The sequence below is a fragment of the Falco cherrug genome, chromosome 7 (genome assembly GCF_023634085.1).
Source record: "Falco cherrug isolate bFalChe1 chromosome 7, bFalChe1.pri, whole genome shotgun sequence".
Lineage (NCBI taxonomy): Eukaryota > Metazoa > Chordata > Aves > Falconiformes > Falconidae > Falco > Falco cherrug.
Genome location: NC_073703.1, coordinates 35,777,041 through 35,793,830, shown reverse-complemented (window position 1 = coordinate 35,793,830; position 16,790 = coordinate 35,777,041). Strand labels below are relative to the sequence as shown.

General features: G+C 40.7%; 1 protein-coding gene across 4 annotated transcripts; it reads left to right on the top strand.

The window, feature by feature from the left end:
- Positions 1 to 167: 167 nt before the first annotated feature.
- On the top strand, positions 168 to 16,378 carry ZFYVE21 (zinc finger FYVE-type containing 21). Of its 4 annotated transcripts, XM_055716481.1 has the most exons (8): positions 171 to 395; positions 6,482 to 6,532; positions 9,156 to 9,324; positions 11,060 to 11,135; positions 11,835 to 11,926; positions 12,792 to 12,845; positions 14,365 to 14,507; positions 15,864 to 16,378. In XM_055716481.1, the coding sequence occupies exons 1-8, from the start codon at positions 264 to 266 to the stop codon at positions 15,897 to 15,899; spliced, it is 753 nt and encodes a 250-aa protein (XP_055572456.1). In that variant the 5' UTR covers positions 171 to 263; the 3' UTR covers positions 15,900 to 16,378. The 4 variants fall into 4 exon arrangements, 3 of the variants coding, with proteins under 3 accessions (XP_055572455.1, XP_055572456.1, XP_055572457.1); XR_008733207.1 differs by lacking the exon at positions 15,864 to 16,378 and having other exon boundaries at positions 168 to 395; positions 12,495 to 12,845; positions 14,365 to 14,435; XM_055716482.1 differs by lacking the exon at positions 12,792 to 12,845 and having other exon boundaries at positions 175 to 395.
- The last annotated feature ends 412 nt before the right edge of the window (positions 16,379 to 16,790 follow it).

Genomic DNA, 16,790 nt, shown 5'->3' with positions numbered 1-16,790 from the left:
CAATGCGCATGCGCCTCGAGCGGCCAAAGGGGGTGGGGTGGGAATGATATACCGGCCTGAAAGCCCACGCGGTACAGGATTGGCTGAGAAGTCTGGAGCCAGTGTTCTATTGGGCGTCTGGAGTATGTGGGCGGGGACGGGCGGCTCGCCGCTTTGCATTGGCCTTGCGCCGTGCCCGTTGCGAAGGGCCCGGGCGGCCATTGGGTGGTGGCAGTGCCACTCCCGAGGGGGAGAGTAGCGGTGGCGGAGTTTGAGGGGGGAAGATGTCGGGCTGCGAGGCCCGCGACGCCAAGAAGCTGGTGCGCTCGCCCAGCGGGCTGCGCATGGTGCCCGAGCACCGCTCTGCCCGCAGCCCCTTCGGCCTGGACGAGCCGCCCTGGGTGCCTGACAAGGAGGTATCGGCGGGCGGGCGCTGCCGCTCTTCCCTTCCCAGGCGGGGCGGGGGGGCTCCCTGCGCGAGGACAGCGCCCGCTCGCGCCGCCTCAGGGGCCAATGCCCGCGGGCAGCCGCGGCGGAACGCCCGGGCGGGAACCGCGGGTCGAGGTCGCGCTGCTTCCCCTTCCCTCCGCCGCCGCGGTTCCCGGCGCCTCCTTCCCCCCCGCTGCCGTCGCTGCCTGCCGCGGCACGGCGCTGGTCGGAGCGCCGGGGAGTGGGTTTCCCGGCCCCGGGGCGGCGGGGGGGAGGTTGCCGGCCCCGGGGGTGCCGCGCTGGCCCGCGGGGGTCGCCCGGGTGCTGAGGGGCGAGTGCCAGGCGGGCTGGGCTCGCCTCCCCTCGCCAGCCCCACCCGGGTGCGGTTGTTGATTTCCCAACCCCGGGATTTTGTTCCCCTGGGTTAACGCACAGGAGGGAGGGGGCTGCCACTCGTTCCTCAGGGGTGGGCGGCCCTGTCACAAACGTTAGTGAAGAACTTAACGAGGTAACAGCATTAATGTTTAGGGAAGCAGCCTCTTTAAATGCTTATAAAGGTAATTCTGAAGACCGTGTTGATTTAAAAAAAAAAAAAAAAAGCAAAGTATTAAGGCACTAAGGCTAAGTTAGAACAGCTCTTCTGGCTCCCGATTTAAATGTTCATAGTGTCAAACAAGTATTGAATAACTTAAACTGCTTCAGTCAGCTTTGTTTTTACATTCTTTTCAAATAACCTACGTGATCATTATATTAAATTTAATGTAACATGCATTATTTGTTACCTCTCCCTACAGCTAGATGCTAAAATAACTTGACAATCAGTTGTTTGTTTACTTATTGCCAGCGTTCTGTGGTGTGGATGCATGCCAGTGTCTTTAAATGTGGCTGGAATGAAGATTTATTTTAGATGAGCCAATATGAATTTAAGCAGGGAGTCTGTAAACAGAGCTGTTCTTTGCCACATACTGACGTGGTTGGTCTGTTTTGTATGGGAACACTATGTCCTCCTTGGTGAGGAATGAGGAAGAAAATTTTGTCCCTACCTTGTATCTCTTGAGGCAAAGAGCTCTGTGTAAGAGTAGTAATTCTGGAGATTCTCTGCCAGCACAGCTTCTGCAGCTCAGACTAACTTTTACTGTCATAAGGTCTGTGATGTTGGTTTTGTCCAAAATAACCACCGTTTTTTGAAAACTAACTTTTCCAACGTATTTTAAACAAGGGGTCTGCTAAAACATGTTGTGGGAGTTTTCTCAATTTATTCTCTTCCATACTTAGTCAATAAAAAAATCAATAATTCTCCTTGTTATCTGTAGAAACTAGTTTATCGGCCTTACAGGGGCTGTAGGTAAGACAGAATTTTCACTGACCACGTCTGAGTGTCATTTGAAGGTCTGGGTGCTCAGCTTTCCGGGTTGCCACCCAGCTGGCGCCATAGTGGTGTGGTGTACTGGGTGTGTTGCAGACCGAGTGTGCATTTATCAGTGAGCTTGTGGCAAAGTCTCAGCAGTTATTGTGCAAGCGGTTTCCCTTTGCGTTGCATGGAGTCTGCTTTTGCTGCGTAGATAACTTGGTGTGCCCTGTGTGCGCTCACTTAGGCCACCTGGGAACCCGATTCCTGACATCCTCATCACCATCAGTGGATATGATTTGTGTAACGGTTAAATTGAAATTAGTTTTCTCCCTGACCTTCTGAAATGTATTTTATATTTCAGTAGTCATTGATTATAGCAGGCTACTCTCATTTAAAAAAAAAACAACCTCCAAGGTACTTGAACTCATATATATATATATATGAGTACTCTAATAGATAGTACCATCTTAATTCAACTAAAGGCTGTTTGAGGATTGCGGTAGGATTTATTTAAACTAGTTAGATAGATTTTAGAATTAAGTCTGTATATTTTAGATACATCCATCTGATGTGTATGGTTAGTTTGAATTTTATGTTGCAGTTGTACTGCAAGTATTCATGTTCCTTAAAATTCAGTTTTTCCCCTGTAGCCTGTTGGTCCGTAGGCTGATAGTGTTGGTTTATGACTGAATGTTGCCTTTGCATCAGTCTCTGATATTTGCTATTGAGGGGAAGTGTATTACAGGCAAATGTTTTAAGTGTATTTGTTAATGCATATTCTTAATCTTGCATTATTGTTATTTTGTAGAAAGTTGTTTTACTAGATTTCTTAAAGTGTATTGAAGTTCTGGCATCCCTTTGGTTAATGATTACCAAATTTGTTACAGAGTTTTTCCTTAAATAAAGCAGGTACATGATATACTGGAAAGCTTATAAAAACATGTTTTTATTAATAAAACAGAATTTAAAGAAAATGTTATCTAATTAGTTAATTCAGCAAGAACACTTGCTCTTGTTACCTTGTCAGATGTAATTAAAAAAAAAAAAAAGTGTTCTTTATCCAAGACAAGAGAGTGGTATTAGCAAATGTTGATCTGTCTTTTCAAATACACTGGCTTCTGCTGTGCACCCAGTAACACAACTTCAGTAGCTTTATTTTTCTTATGCAGGAAGAGGCTACTGGCTTATTTTAAAAAAGTAAAGGCACCTAAAAATTATGGCAGTTAGTAGTTTTGCAAAACTTACATAACACTGAAATATATTGCAATTCTTAAATTTTATGTCACAAGATTATACAGTCTTAAAATACCAGTTGCTTTGAAGAGTTTGAAGTGTAAGGCTGAAGCAGAACTACAGAAAACTTTCTTTTTGGTAGTCTTCTAATAATGTGTCAAGGTGGATAGTATTAAGAAAATTCATGCTGAACATCATTGAACTTGAAACATAGCTTAAAATGCTTGTCACTGCATGTGCCTTGTCTAACCTGGAATTTCTTTGTTAATCGCCAGCAGGGCTCAACTGATTATGTTCCTATTAAGGAAATCTTGGACTAGAAATTGAGCAAAATTTGTGTGTTTGAATGCAGAGGTGGCCAAACCTTGTGACATCCAGCTGTGTACCAGATCTTTGTGGCTGAGGAACACTATGTGCCTCAGAGCTGGGATGTGTGAGGGGAGCTTACAGATGTGGTGAAATTGATTCCCTAGAGCGCCTCAATCACTGCAGGAGGGAGCTGGGCTTTGCATGGCTGGGTCCTCGGTTGGTTCAGATGCTTGGAGTTGGCACTAGCAGTGTGACAGCTGTGCTTGGACTGCTGCAAACTTGTATAGCTCAGGCAATGATTTGGCCCTGTCCAGCTGTAATATCAGAAAGCATTGTAAGCCAGATCTGCCACATGTTTGCATTGTATCATTTTCCACTCTGGCATCAGCTGTTTTTTTGGTCAGGTGTGTTGCAAGGTGTCATTTGATGAGCTTGTGAACTTCTGCATTTGCAGAAGTTCACTCTGTTAGGAGCTCAGCCGGGTGTTATCTTGTGTGACTTTCTGAATCTCTTTGTTATTGTATATGCAAATAAAGCATATGAAGCGTAACTATAGCTTCCTGTGCATCTACAGTATTCTCACCTCTGGCTGAATCCAAAGTATTATGCAAATTTGTTATCACACTTCAGCAAATCTATGAGAAGTTCTACTGTATTTGTAATAAACTAGCTCTCAGTATTTTTAAATTAATACCAGGATCCAGCAGCTGTTGGATGTTCTTCCATTTTCCTCTTGCTGTATGAAGTAATCTGATACCAGTATTAGTGTTATATTGATTGTATGTGACATGAATATACTGGTGACATGTGTTTTTATTTCTTACTTCATATTTTTTTGTTTCTACTTGACAAAAAATTTAATTTGCACTAGTTTTAAAAAGCCTGTATCTTGAAGACCTGGAAATAACTCAAACATCATGCTTCCTCCTCTGTAAATGTGATAAAAAAACCCTTCAAGCAATAAAGCTTAATTCAATACTCATGTACTCTCTAATTATGTCAGCATATGGATGAATAGGAAGAGTTCACCTTTCAAGGTGTTCCTTGATAGAGATCTCTTCCCAGGCAAAGTAGAAGTTGCTCTTATACAAATGGGTTCACTTGGTTCTGGTTACTTAAAGCAAAGTGCCTTGAAGGAACAGTGTATCGAGCCTGCTTGTGTTGGAATATTTTTGTAGGAGAATCCCGTTCTGTGATGCCTGCTACCAAATGTCATTTGACTTGTGGTTTATTTATGACTGTTCTATATATCAGGCAGTACTATCATGATAGGTCTGGAATTCAGAAATGCTTTTCTGTAGAGTTTGTGTTAAGTAAGAGGATGGATAACTTTGTTCCTTCCTGAAAAGCAACTTGTATGTTTAACATAACATTGTATATGAAATCTATTTAGGATAGTATTTAGAAAAGTGTTTTTTCCCCCCTCCTTTGTGGCTTGCACTTTCTAATTTCTGACCAAAACCCCCCCCAAACAATATGTTGTCATTAAGAAAATGAGTTAGGCTTCTGGTAAATTTCAAAATGTACCAGAATTCTTGCCAGGTTCAGCTCCCAGAGAAGCTCTTAAGCTACACATGTCAAAATTTAAAACACTAAATCAAGATCAACATAGAGTAAAATGTGGTATTAGCAGTAGAGTATTACTTGTTTCAGAGCTGAAGCCTGGGGTATGCTGAAGTTGCTTTATGCTGAAGGTTATTCATCAGTGAATGTTAGAATAAGCTTTTCTGCAGCTATTGTGAAAAGAGGTGGTTGGCTGCCTTAATTCAGTACAGTATTTGAAACAGTACAGGAACATTTCTGGTTCTCTTTTGTGTGGCATTTAGAAACAGATAGCCTACTGTAACAAATACTGCAAGTAGTATTTATGTTCCATTACGGTGACTGCAGTTACGCTCTAATGTGTTAAACTTCTGTTTAGACATCAGAACACTTCATATAAACTATTGCGAATTATCAACAAACTTCTACTTAAAAAGAATGTGAAAAGTTTCTTGGGAATTTTTAATTTAGCTGCTGTAAAATTTTTCTTGGCTATAGTTACTGAGCTTGTCTCAGTGATTGGGTATCTGCTGAAGCAAAAGTCCCTGAAATGGACAACAAAAGCTGTTGTAACCTGAAGGAATTTATAGAAGATAAAGGATTAAGTATTGAAATACATTAATTAAAGGCAAATGGTGATTAATGTATGCTTAGCAAATAGCACCTGCTCAGCTTACGGCATGTTTTTGAGATGACATTTTGCTGTAGTCTGAGACAGTTTGGTTTGAGGAGTTACGGTTTCTAGAGTTATAAAACTTACTACAGGATCTAACCATGTTCTCCTGATTCAGATGTCAGCCTAATTTTGCATTAATATTTGCAAATAAATCTAGCGATATTTGCATTATAAGCCTTGGAGAGTGGTTTTTGGTATGGTAGAAAAAAATACGTAAAATCTTCATGAAAATCCAGTGATCTAATGGCAGAGTATCAGCCTTTTGGTAGGTGACTTTCTATACAGAAAACTTTACTTGTATAACAATCACTAATCACTTCTGGTAGTTTAGAAAATTAAAACTGTCATCCCCTAAACTCTACTTAGTTGTGAGAGAAAAAAAAAGTCTTCAGGTTTTTTTTCTGGCTTTTCTTTTGGGAGGAGTGTGGGTGTATGCTGCTTTTAGGAAAGAGATATTTCAGGAAGTGACATTTGTAGCTGGAATAAAAATTCTTAGTGGCTTGGAAGAAAACCAAGTATCTCCTAGCATTTTTCAGAAATGTGTAACTATTGAGAGCATTAAAATATAAACAATGTTTTAGAGAGTCAACAGAGCATCACAGTATAATGCAGTGAGGATGACAACTTAACACAAATCAGTCGACTCTGGAATATATGACTGACTGGATAGCCAAACATAATTAAGCATAATACTTCTGAAATGTGGTTTTGACTGCTGGCAAGATGCAGTATTCCTTAGGGCAAATGGGTTTGGCAGCATTTTTAGTCTTAGAAATGGGGATGATGTTATTTTGCTACATCAATATGAAATGAAAGCCATCCATAGTGAAAAGATGAAGGATGGAAATTTGTTGGAGGGGTTTCTTTTTAGGGCATAATATAAAGCTCAGTCCTTGTATGTGGTAATAGGTTTAAAGGTTTAGAAATCTTGTAGGTTAATCTTAATTTGTACTGTTTTCTAGTGCCCAAGATGTATGCAGTGTGATGCAAAGTTTGACTTCATAACTAGAAAGGTAAGAGAAACCAGTGAAGTGTAAAGCATTAACTGTTGCAAAATACTATTATGGACTTACTTGGATGTAAAATGTAGACGATTTCAGTAGAATAGCATGCAAAACCAGATGTAACTTGGAAGTAGTTTTTCTTTCTGTTCTGCCTTTTCTGACTACACATCCTTTTTGTTTTAATTCTGCTTTGAAATTCTTCTTGTTGCTGAATGTGTACTACACAATTAGGGTTCTTCCGAATTACTGGGTACCCACGGGATTTATATTCAAAGGAAGGGTTAGAGCAGCTCGTGTGGAAGTGGCCTGCTAACACCAGTACTGACACAGAAACCAAATCAACTAATTGCGTTCTGTTTTGGGAGATAAAATTAGTTGTGGAAATGTAAGCAAACATGTTTTCAGGAGTAATGAATTATAGTCTTACACTTAAGAACTGTATTGTTAAAAAGCAGATAACCAAAACTCAGATTCTTCTGTTCTAAAAGTAAAACAAGATTTATCTCAGGTTGGGAAAAGGGAATTCCTGATTAAAATAGAAAGTGTAAACCACCTTGATTGCTGTGAGCCATAATTAGGCTCACTGTATGAAGAGAAAACACTAACATTAGAGTTATGTTCATTGCATAAGAGTAAGCAGGTCACTGTGGACTGCACGCTGGTGTGCGGAATACTACTATCAGAAAACATTCTGCTGATATTGGGGTTTCTGCATGGAGAAGGAAAGCAGCCTGGCTCCCCACCCCATCACCCTCCCAAATAAAAAAGTCCAACAATGATTTTTAGCAGGGAATATAATTCCTTTGTATAACTACATTGACACTGTCAGCACGTGCTTGTGGAAGTGTGACTTACAGCGTACTGACATAATTGATGTTTTTTAATTTATTGTTTGGAGGGAGAGGGAAGGAAATATTGTAAACCAGACATACCAATATGTTAACCAGGTAGGTGTAAGTTTTCAGGAGGCCTGAAAAGCATTAGGATGTCAGTTAGTAATCCTAGTAATAGACTAGACTAGACCATTTCAGTTGGAAGGGACCTACAACAACTATTTCAGTCCAACTGCCTGACCAGTGCAGGGCTGACCAAGTTAAACCATGTTGTTAATGGCATTGGCCAAATGCCTCTTAAACACTGACAGGCTTGGGGCATCGACCACCTCTCTAGGGAGCCTGTTCCAGTGTCTGACCACCCTCTCGATAAAGAAATGCTTCCTGATGTCCAGTCTGAACCTTCCCTGGCACAGCTTTGAACTGTTCCTACATGTCCCATCACTGGATCCCAGGGAGAAGAGATCAGCACCTCCCTCTCCACTTCCCCTCAATCATGGGAGTGCACTTTCTCCTAGTTCCTGTTTTACCTTTTAGCTGGATGAGTTACGAGCATAGTGTTTGGTTGGAGTGTTCGGGCTGAGAAGTACTAATTCATTAGGCTGCTGCATTTTACTTGTGTTAGCTTTGGGAAGTAAATGCAGGTAGCCCTGGCAAACAGGTACTCCAGAGAATTTTGCCTAGTATTTGGAAGGAAAGCCTAAAACTGACCAAAACTGCAGTGTATCAGTTCCTCATATCAAACTGTTCAAACTTGCTTTGAGCCACAAATGAGTTCCTGCTTGCCTGGGAATACTGGTTCTCACATGAGAACTTGCATCAGGAAGACCTGCTGGGACTGTCACACCCCAACAGTGATGTGGAGCACAAGCCACTGGTTGCAGATTTAGTAGCTGAGAAACACAGTGCAGTACTACTTCTGGTTTTGCAACTTCATTGGATTTGTACTGTTCCACCTCGTATTTCTGATGGAGGAATAGCTTTAGGTTTTAAGTATGAAGACACTATCTTTTTTCCATGGGAAAATCTTGAGAGTAGGTTTTAAAGGAGAAGCATAGGATCTGCAGTTGAAGTTCCCTAATGCTTTTGCTTGCAACTGGGAAGGGACCTAGAAACCACTCTTCTCTTGTGTATTTATTGACAGTAAGGTGAAGGATTTACTGTACGCTGGAGAAGCCCTTTCAGTGTCTTGTCTGGTCTGCTTTGGAAGCATGTTTACAGAGTGCCAACAGGCTTATAGTGCTGCTGTTCATACTGTATTCAGTCATCAGAGATTTCTTTCTACCACCCTAGCAGTTACTTTTCCCTTACCTATCCCTCAGCTTGCATGTTTCACATCTGAGAAACTGTTCTGTTTCTTGGGGGATGAGTGTATTTAATGTAGTAACTTTCTCAAATTATTCCCTAATAGTTTCCTTTGTAAATAAATAAAATACTCTGTTGTGCCAACAGGCCGTGGCTGTAGCAAGATACAGCTGCTGGGAAAGCAGGTGCAGGGCCAAGAAAGATAGGGAGCGGTATGGGAAAGTAGGGAGTAACAAACTACAAGGCTGAAGTACAGCAACACAATTAGCTACATGGATAGAATGCTTATTTTAGTCATGATAATTAGGGGTGTGAGAACCACGCGCGTTTAGAGACTACTAACCAATTGTATTTCTGCTTTACGAATATGCATGTTATCGGTTCTATATAAGTAGTGTTAGAAACTAATAAAGTTGAGCAAGATGCATAACTCATATTGAGCGTCTTCTTGACTCCGGTGAACCCTTCTTCCAACAATATTCTTTCATGCTTAGCATCACTGTCGAAGATGTGGAAAATGTTTCTGTGACAAGTGCTGCAGTAAAAAAGTGCCTCTGCCTCGCATGTGCTTTGTGGACCCTGTGCGCCAGTGTGCTGAATGTGCCCTCATCTCTCAGAAAGAAACAGAGTTCTATGACAAACAGCTTAAAGTACTCATGAATGGTAAGGACTGAACGCGTATTTATGCTGTTTTGATCTCATCTGTATTTATTCAAATTGTGTTAAACAAATCTGATAAACAGTAAGAGTAATGCCCCTTGTCAAACAAGCTGCATTTTTGCCTCCTTTAAAGACTGTTTTGTTGTTACGCTTGTTTGTCAGTTAATAATTCTGTGTAATTGACTTAGAGAGAAGTTTACACTTTTTAGTCAATGTTTACAAAGAGTGATTTAATTAAAAAGACAGGAATTTTTAATGCCTCTGAGAACAGATGTGTGTGCAGTTGACATTTTTCTTAAAATGCATCTTTTAGCCATATTCCTGTTACATTAAATAAGGATGAAAAATACTTGACAATAGAGAATATTTTAATACTTTTTTAACAAGATACAGTGCTTGTTTCAGGCTTAATTTGTGAGCTTTGATCTTGTCCATGGCTTACAGCTATGGTTGATGGCAAATCATCCTGAGTAGTCCATTTTGTATAGTATTAAAACTACATGTGATACAGTAATTCATGTTCCAGTTACATTAAGAAAGCTGAGTCTTCAGTTTTTAAATGTTCTGTGATTGTTCAGTGCCTGTGGATGGTCTCTCAGCCCGATGCCAGGGTGTATGATCGGTAAGCTAAGCCACATGTCTGATTAGCACGAATGTTCCTAGGGAGATTCTGTGTTCAGGAAGGAGTATGTTCATCCCTGTAACACACAATGATTCGTAATTCTGCTTTGCAGATGAGGGTGTAGGTGAGTGTTTGAATAATGCATTTTAACCTCAAGACCTGTTTTAAACCTTGTCCTGCTTGCATTTGTGTTAGACAATGAAAGTCTGAAGTTGTGCCTGACTTACTGCAGAGCCAGTGGTCTGAGAGAGGTGGTGGTTGTGATGTCCTTTGCCGTTTTGCTGCTGTTGTCTCTGTCTTGCTTCAGCAGCAGCCTGGGGTCCATGACGAGGGGTCAGTGAGACTGTGTGAAATAGCTGAAATACAGCGAGGTGAAGCCCGTTGAGGCTGCATGGTTCACGTTATGGAGATGGACTGCAGGCCATGTGGCAGGGCTGTATGTTGGGTTTTTTTTCATCTCCCAGACCAGCAGTATTGGGATGAGGTAATACAGGGAGCATAAGGCATGGAGGAAATAAAGTGGTTAGGCGTGTAGTCTGTTTTATTTTAAGTTATGCATCACTTCACCAGTGTAGCCAAAATGACTTTTCCGATGTCAAAGAAGCTGTTTTGAGCAGGAGGAAACATAACGTGAAGGCTGAGGTTTATTGACCTCAAAGTAAGACTTAGCTAGCCTTCAATGGTGAAAGAGAGGTTGTCTTTACTATTTAAGTGTAGAGCTGAAGGTCCCATCCTGCTGTTAGATTTTTTTTTTTTTTTTTTTTGAATACCAAAACAATAGTTTGTATTATGGTGACAAGGTGGGGTCTTTAATTCTTGCCATTTCCAAATCTGTTCTCATTTTTAAAAGATTCATCTTGGATATCATCTGTATTTCCACTACATGTGGGAGAAATTACAGAGCAATTGTGAAAGGTCCTGTGAGTCAAAACATGATAATTAAAGATCAGCTTTTTATACTTCAGTGTTCTGCTGATGTTAATCAGTTTAACATTTCAATTGGTCTGTTTACCCAATTCAGTGTATTAGGTGCAGTAATTAAAAATTAATTATTCTTTTTGATACTTGAATCTTCCTTCCAAACCAGCATTAGAATACTAAAACATTTCTTTCCAGGTGCTACATTCTTTGTAACTCTGGGAACATCAGATAAATCTGAGCTCATGGTTTGTCGACTTTCCAACAATCAGAGGTGAGAAAGATTGATAGAAATTACACTTGTAAACTACATTATTGTTGCACTTACAGCTACGTTATTATCTTATAACCTGAACAAAATATAACAACAACAGGCTGTGAGGATATCAGAGAGAGTATAGACACAACTTTATTGGAGTAAGTTGGTTTGAATTTACTAGCAGTGTGGATCAGAATGCCTTGGAATGGTGGAGCTCCACTCGCTGATAATGCCTCTCAGTGCCACTGGAGTACAGTGGTGTTTGCCAGCTAACAGGGGGTCACAGAAGTGGGGGCAGGAAAAAATCTGTAGCCCCTGATAAAAGCTGGTTTCAGAGTGATTCTAACACTGCACTACATTGTTCATCGTTGCATCCCAAAGCATTGCTTTGGTCATCCCTATAATTTGGTTGGCTAGAAAACTTTAGATTCTGTGTTCTCTTTTTCTGCTAGAACTTTGGTAGAATGCTTTTAAAATTTTGAAAGGGTCTTCTGGCAAACTGAACTATAGGTTTTGTGGTTTGTTTGTTTTTGTTTTTCTTTAAGTGAAGAACTTCAATTAAAAGTAATTTTTCTTGCTTGATTTTTCTCCCTGGCCACCCCAAAGAACACAAAAATAGCTAGTCACTGAGAGATTATCTTTTTCCTTTGATTTGGACTTGATATTGTAGGGGAAATTATGCTTTTTTTAAAAAGGTTTTCTTCTGTTACGTAGGTATCTGGTTTTGGATGGAGACAGCCACTATGAAATTGAAATTATACAGATTTCAACTGTCCAGATACTTACAGAGGGATTCACTCCTGGAGGTAATTTTTTCATTGAGTACAAATTAACTGTTAAGGAAAAAATTACGTGAAGTTGTAATTATTGTTTAAGCTAGAGAGTGCATTTCTAGGTTATTGGTAACCTAGGTGTAACTATGTTAGTTACAGCTGCTTTCAGAATAGAGCGCAGTGTGTGAAAGCCTGTTCATGTGGCTGCTGGGATTTTTGGGAAAACCTAAAAATTGAGAAATTGCCTTCCAGCTATACTATGGGAGAGCTTCTTGACAAACCTGAGTAAAGGTGATCATCATCTGTTTTGGTCCTTTCTCTTGGCTAAATATAAACCCCTATTGATTCAAAAGCTCGTAGGAGGGAACTGTTAAGTCTTTTGTAGCTTCCATCTCGGAATCCAGCTGGGATTTCTCTTCTATGGGTACAGTTGTGAGGAGAGAGAGAAAGAGACAGAGAAACTGGGGGGGGGGGGGGGGGGGGGGGGGGGGAAGTAATTAAACTATGTTTTCATAACTTCATTCAACATGAAGGGGTGGCCAAATGAAACTGGTAACATCTGAATCAGAGGGCAGCTACTTACTGCCTCATCTCTTATCAGATTTTAGAGTATTTCAGGATGAACTTGAATATGATTTCACTGAAATGAGAGCAAACAAGGTCAGGAATTTTAATAATTGTTCTTTAGCAACACCTCTGCCACTGCTGGATTTTTCTAATTGGACAGCCTATCTGTGCAATATTCAGTCAGTACAGCATGTTAACTTTAACAAACTTATCTTGGTATTCAAATCAACCAGACATGTTGCTGAGTTACTTAATGCTCCTATAATTCCTTGTTCACTACTCTTCTGACTGCTTTGTCTTTTTGCCTGCCTGCCTGCCTACCTGATGGTAGAAAAAGATATTCACACTTACACCAGCCTTCTGGAGAGCCAGCATATTACTGAAGGTATCACCGGTACCTTTGAGCATGACTCACCTAAGCATGCTGTCATGACCCCCCTCCCATCTTTCTTTGCGGTGCTGGTTTTTCGCTTGATCTGTAGCTGTTCAACTTAAAGATGAGTTATGTTCAAATCTGACATGTATCTGTTCCTTCCTGTCTGTTTAATAAACTGAGAATGAATGTTGTGTAACTTTTCAGAGAACTAAAACACTCAAGGCCTTCTTTAGACCAAGTGTGCTATTATTATCTGTGCTAGAAGAGAGAAGGGAAGATGAGAAATAGTATCTTTGGTGGTACACAGTATTACACATCACCTACTTCAGCAGAGGTATATGCCAGAAATGAACAATGTACTTTTTGTGTACTGTCCAGTAAGGCTTTGCACTGAATAAATGAACTGTTAATTAACGTCTTGCTTTTCCACATCTTTAAAAGAAGTAAGACCTCTTGTTACGTAAGGTTACTGCCCAACTCGGTAATGTCCTGGAATGCCAGACTTGGGCAAACTGGTTAAATCTGGTGTTTGATTTCCACTGATTTAGATAGTGCCTTAATCTGTTATCCTGACCAGGTAGATGCAGGGGTGGGAGTGATGAAGTTGGATTGCAGTTTATCCTAGAATGGGGGGCACACAGTGACTTGTACAGACACTGCCTGCCAGCTTTTGATCAGGTTGCTTAGATTGAGATTGTCTTTGTTTGGTTTCTTGGCTATTACAGTCGTGGCCTCCAGGAGCCCTCTTGTGCAGACATTTTTAAAAAGAACTCCACAAAAAGCATCCTTCTGTTTATTGTGGTGCTGTTCCTGGGGCTTAGTTTGTGCTTTACTACTCCAGGAAATAATGCCAATCAGATGCGGTATTTTAAACAAAGCTTTTGTTTCACATCTGTATTTTTGCTTTGGTTTATCTCTTTTACTCTAGCTGCATAGAGATTAAGATACAAACATCTTGCTATCACACTGTTGTCAGAGCAATGACTTTCGTAGCGGATTTCCTTCAGGAAGTAAATGATGTTGCCAGTTGTTTTCTAGTCTTGCGTAAGCATCTCTCCCAACTCTTGTCAGGTTTGAAGGGACTTTTGACTGCTACGCCAGGCTTCTCACCAAGCAGGGGTCCCTCTTTGGTATCAGTCTAACTGGACACTAGTAAATCAGTTTACAACCTGCAGGCTACAGTATGAAACTATGGTGTCTACTCCAGAGAAGATGTGGTAACAGTAAAACGTGAGGGTATTCTTAGTGTGGGTAGCTAGCAACTTTACCTGACGGCTTACACAAGTGCTGCCTCGGCCGTTGCCAGAGAGAATTACACAACATTGAGTCTGCACGTTCTGTTGCCTGGCACAAGCTCCTGCAGTCACCACCTCCTCTGATGTGGCAGTTGGTAGTGCACTGGCAGCTAGTAGTGCTTTGAATTAAGTGATAAGCTAGTTTTCTTCAAATGTGCCTGTTAGCTAAGAAGAAGTTGTGTTACTTGGTTGGTAAAACCTGTTGCTGTTCAAGACTTTACTTCTTTTTTCAGGAGGTAATACTCGTGCCATAGGTATGATTCTGCAGTATAAGGTACCAGGATCAGAGGAGGTAACACAGATGAAATTTACAGCCAGTGAAGACTTCAGCTGTAACAAGAAGTTGTCAGCAAGCTGGCTGGCAGCTATGCATAAGGTAAGCAAAGGAGGGAAAGCTCAGAGAAGGCTGAAGAAAATCTTCATGTGGGGCTGCTCAGTAGCACTGAAGAGAGTCTGCAGCCTTAGGAGTCTTTTTTACCATTATTTTTTATTTAAGGACTTTAGGGCCTTGTCACTAAGAAAACAGAAGCTATGGATTGTTGTTACAAACATGACTTTAGCTTTATGCTCAGGTACCTGACGAAAATGGGCACTACAAACGGTTTCCTAACATCTTATGTATGTCATTAGGTGAAAAGAAGTAGGAATTAAGACTTTCAAGTTCCTTAGGTTTTTGTTACTCACTGAAGAATGTGCATTATGAAATACTCTTCTGAACCTAAACTCAGCTAATTGTTTTCACTACTTCATGAAGGTTCAAAGAAGTTGATTTTCAAAAATGGGGGCAGGACCCTGTGGAAGACTGTTCCACCTTTTGTTGCTAGGCTCTCTGTGGCTAATGAAACTGACAGTTATGGGAAGGAAAAACCAAACGCACCCCTAGTTCTGGAACTTTGTTCATTAGACCAACTGATAATCCAAACTGTAATTTATAAGCTGTCTGCAAATGCAGGTGCGTGGCTGTTTGCTTCTTTATCCCTGTTGTTAGGTTCCCCAGCCACCCCCAACCCTCGTATTGAACTCTGCATTCAGCAGAGAACTTTGCATTGCCACGCGAGTGCAGTGTAGCACTTCCTGAATACCTGTTTTAATTCACCTTTCACAAGCGATGCAACTCCTGCAGATGCAGTGAGAACCAGTATTTTATGGATAAACTGAACACCCTTCCCACACTGATTTGTCTCCTTTAAACTCTTCACAGGAGTTAAGCTCGGTTTTGAGCAACAGTCAGTGCTGTGAGACTTCCAGAGGGCCTAGCTAACAGTACGTAAAAGGACTTGCAGCTAGAGAACGCACATCTCTTCCCATGGCAGGGGGCAGGTCGAAACTGTTGTTTGAGGCACATGAACACCTTGCCAGAACTGTGCAGGGAAGAGGCAGAAGGGGTGTGGGGAATATAGACCGGAATAACACTGTTTACTGCCTATGTTTAGAGAGATTACCAAGATCTCTGAAACACTACTACTAGTCTCTTCATTTCTGACCAAGAAGAAACAAATTAAGTTGGTCTAAAATCTTCAGTGACCTAGGTTCTGCACTTAAGTAACCCTGAATAGTCTTGAAAGTTTACTCTAGTGCCTATCGCATTGGTGTTAAAGGCCTTAGACTAAGGAAAGTAGAAGAAGAATTTAAAGCCTTGGGTTGAAAGGAAGTTTTTGGAGGGGTAGGAAGGAGATGAGGGGGCTGCAAGTGAAACTTCAGTTAACACAGTGACCTTTTGCCTTCACATCAGGCAACAAAACTTCTTTATGAGTCCCGGGACCAGTAAGGGCAGCGAACTGGTGGCCGCTTGAAGGAAGACACTAGCCTCCACGGACCCGCCCTCTCACTTTTTGCTAATTCGACAGCTGGTAACACTTGCTGTTCTTGACCCTTTCCCATTCCAGTGTGGTTCATGATGTAAGAATTGGCAAACATGAGAAATTTTTTTGAACCATAAGTATTCACTATAGTGTGCAATATGTATACAATTAATGCTTTAAACAGCCTCACCTTTTAAGACTCTGTATATTTTGTTAAGCCTTTATTGGCACTTAATATGTAAGTGACCTGCACTACAGCTAATGTACAGCACAACTTTTATAGTAACACTTATATATACTGTTTGCTACAGAAAGCAAACAAATGTGTATGTCTCTTCTGCAGAGAATAGCTTTTGGGTATAGATCTCAGGTTTTTCCCTCTATCCAAATGTTTAAAATCAAATGTACAATAAAATCTGCCTTAGATATGATTTTATAGAACTCACTTGGGGTTTGTTTGGTTTTTTTAAGCATTTCATTTTAAATATCTAAGTATTTCACCAAATACCACCAAATGGACTTACATGAACGTGACCTTGGAACTTAATTTCTGTAATAAGTAAATCTCCAGAATAATTCTTAGTTTTGTATTTTCTTTTGGTAACTAGCTTTCGTTAATCTAACTGTAATTGTATACAATTTAATGTACAAATATGAATAAATTAATTCACTTCTTTAAAAAAAGGTGATACTTAATTTTACAATACATAGCTTCTTTAACGACGGGTACCATGGTCTCTGCTCTGAAACTTCTGACTTGTTATAAACAGCACCCTGCTTTTAGTTTGGAGTGCTGCTAATTGGTTCAGCTATTGGGATGAATCCTCGGCTACATGTGCTGTGCCAGGTTCTGCCCT

What these genes read in the sequence shown, in the direction of transcription:
- ZFYVE21 (XM_055716480.1), top strand. Translation starts at nt 264, where the DNA reads ATGTCGGGCTGCGAGGCCCGCGACGCCAAGAAGCTGGTGCGCTCGCCC. An exon ending in CCTGGGTGCCTGACAAGGAG is followed by an intron (nt 396 to 6,481) that starts GTATCGGCGGGC and finishes ACTGTTTTCTAG; the next exon opens with TGCCCAAGATGTATGCAGTG. An exon ending in TTGACTTCATAACTAGAAAG is followed by an intron (nt 6,533 to 9,155) that starts GTAAGAGAAACC and finishes TTTCATGCTTAG; the next exon opens with CATCACTGTCGAAGATGTGG.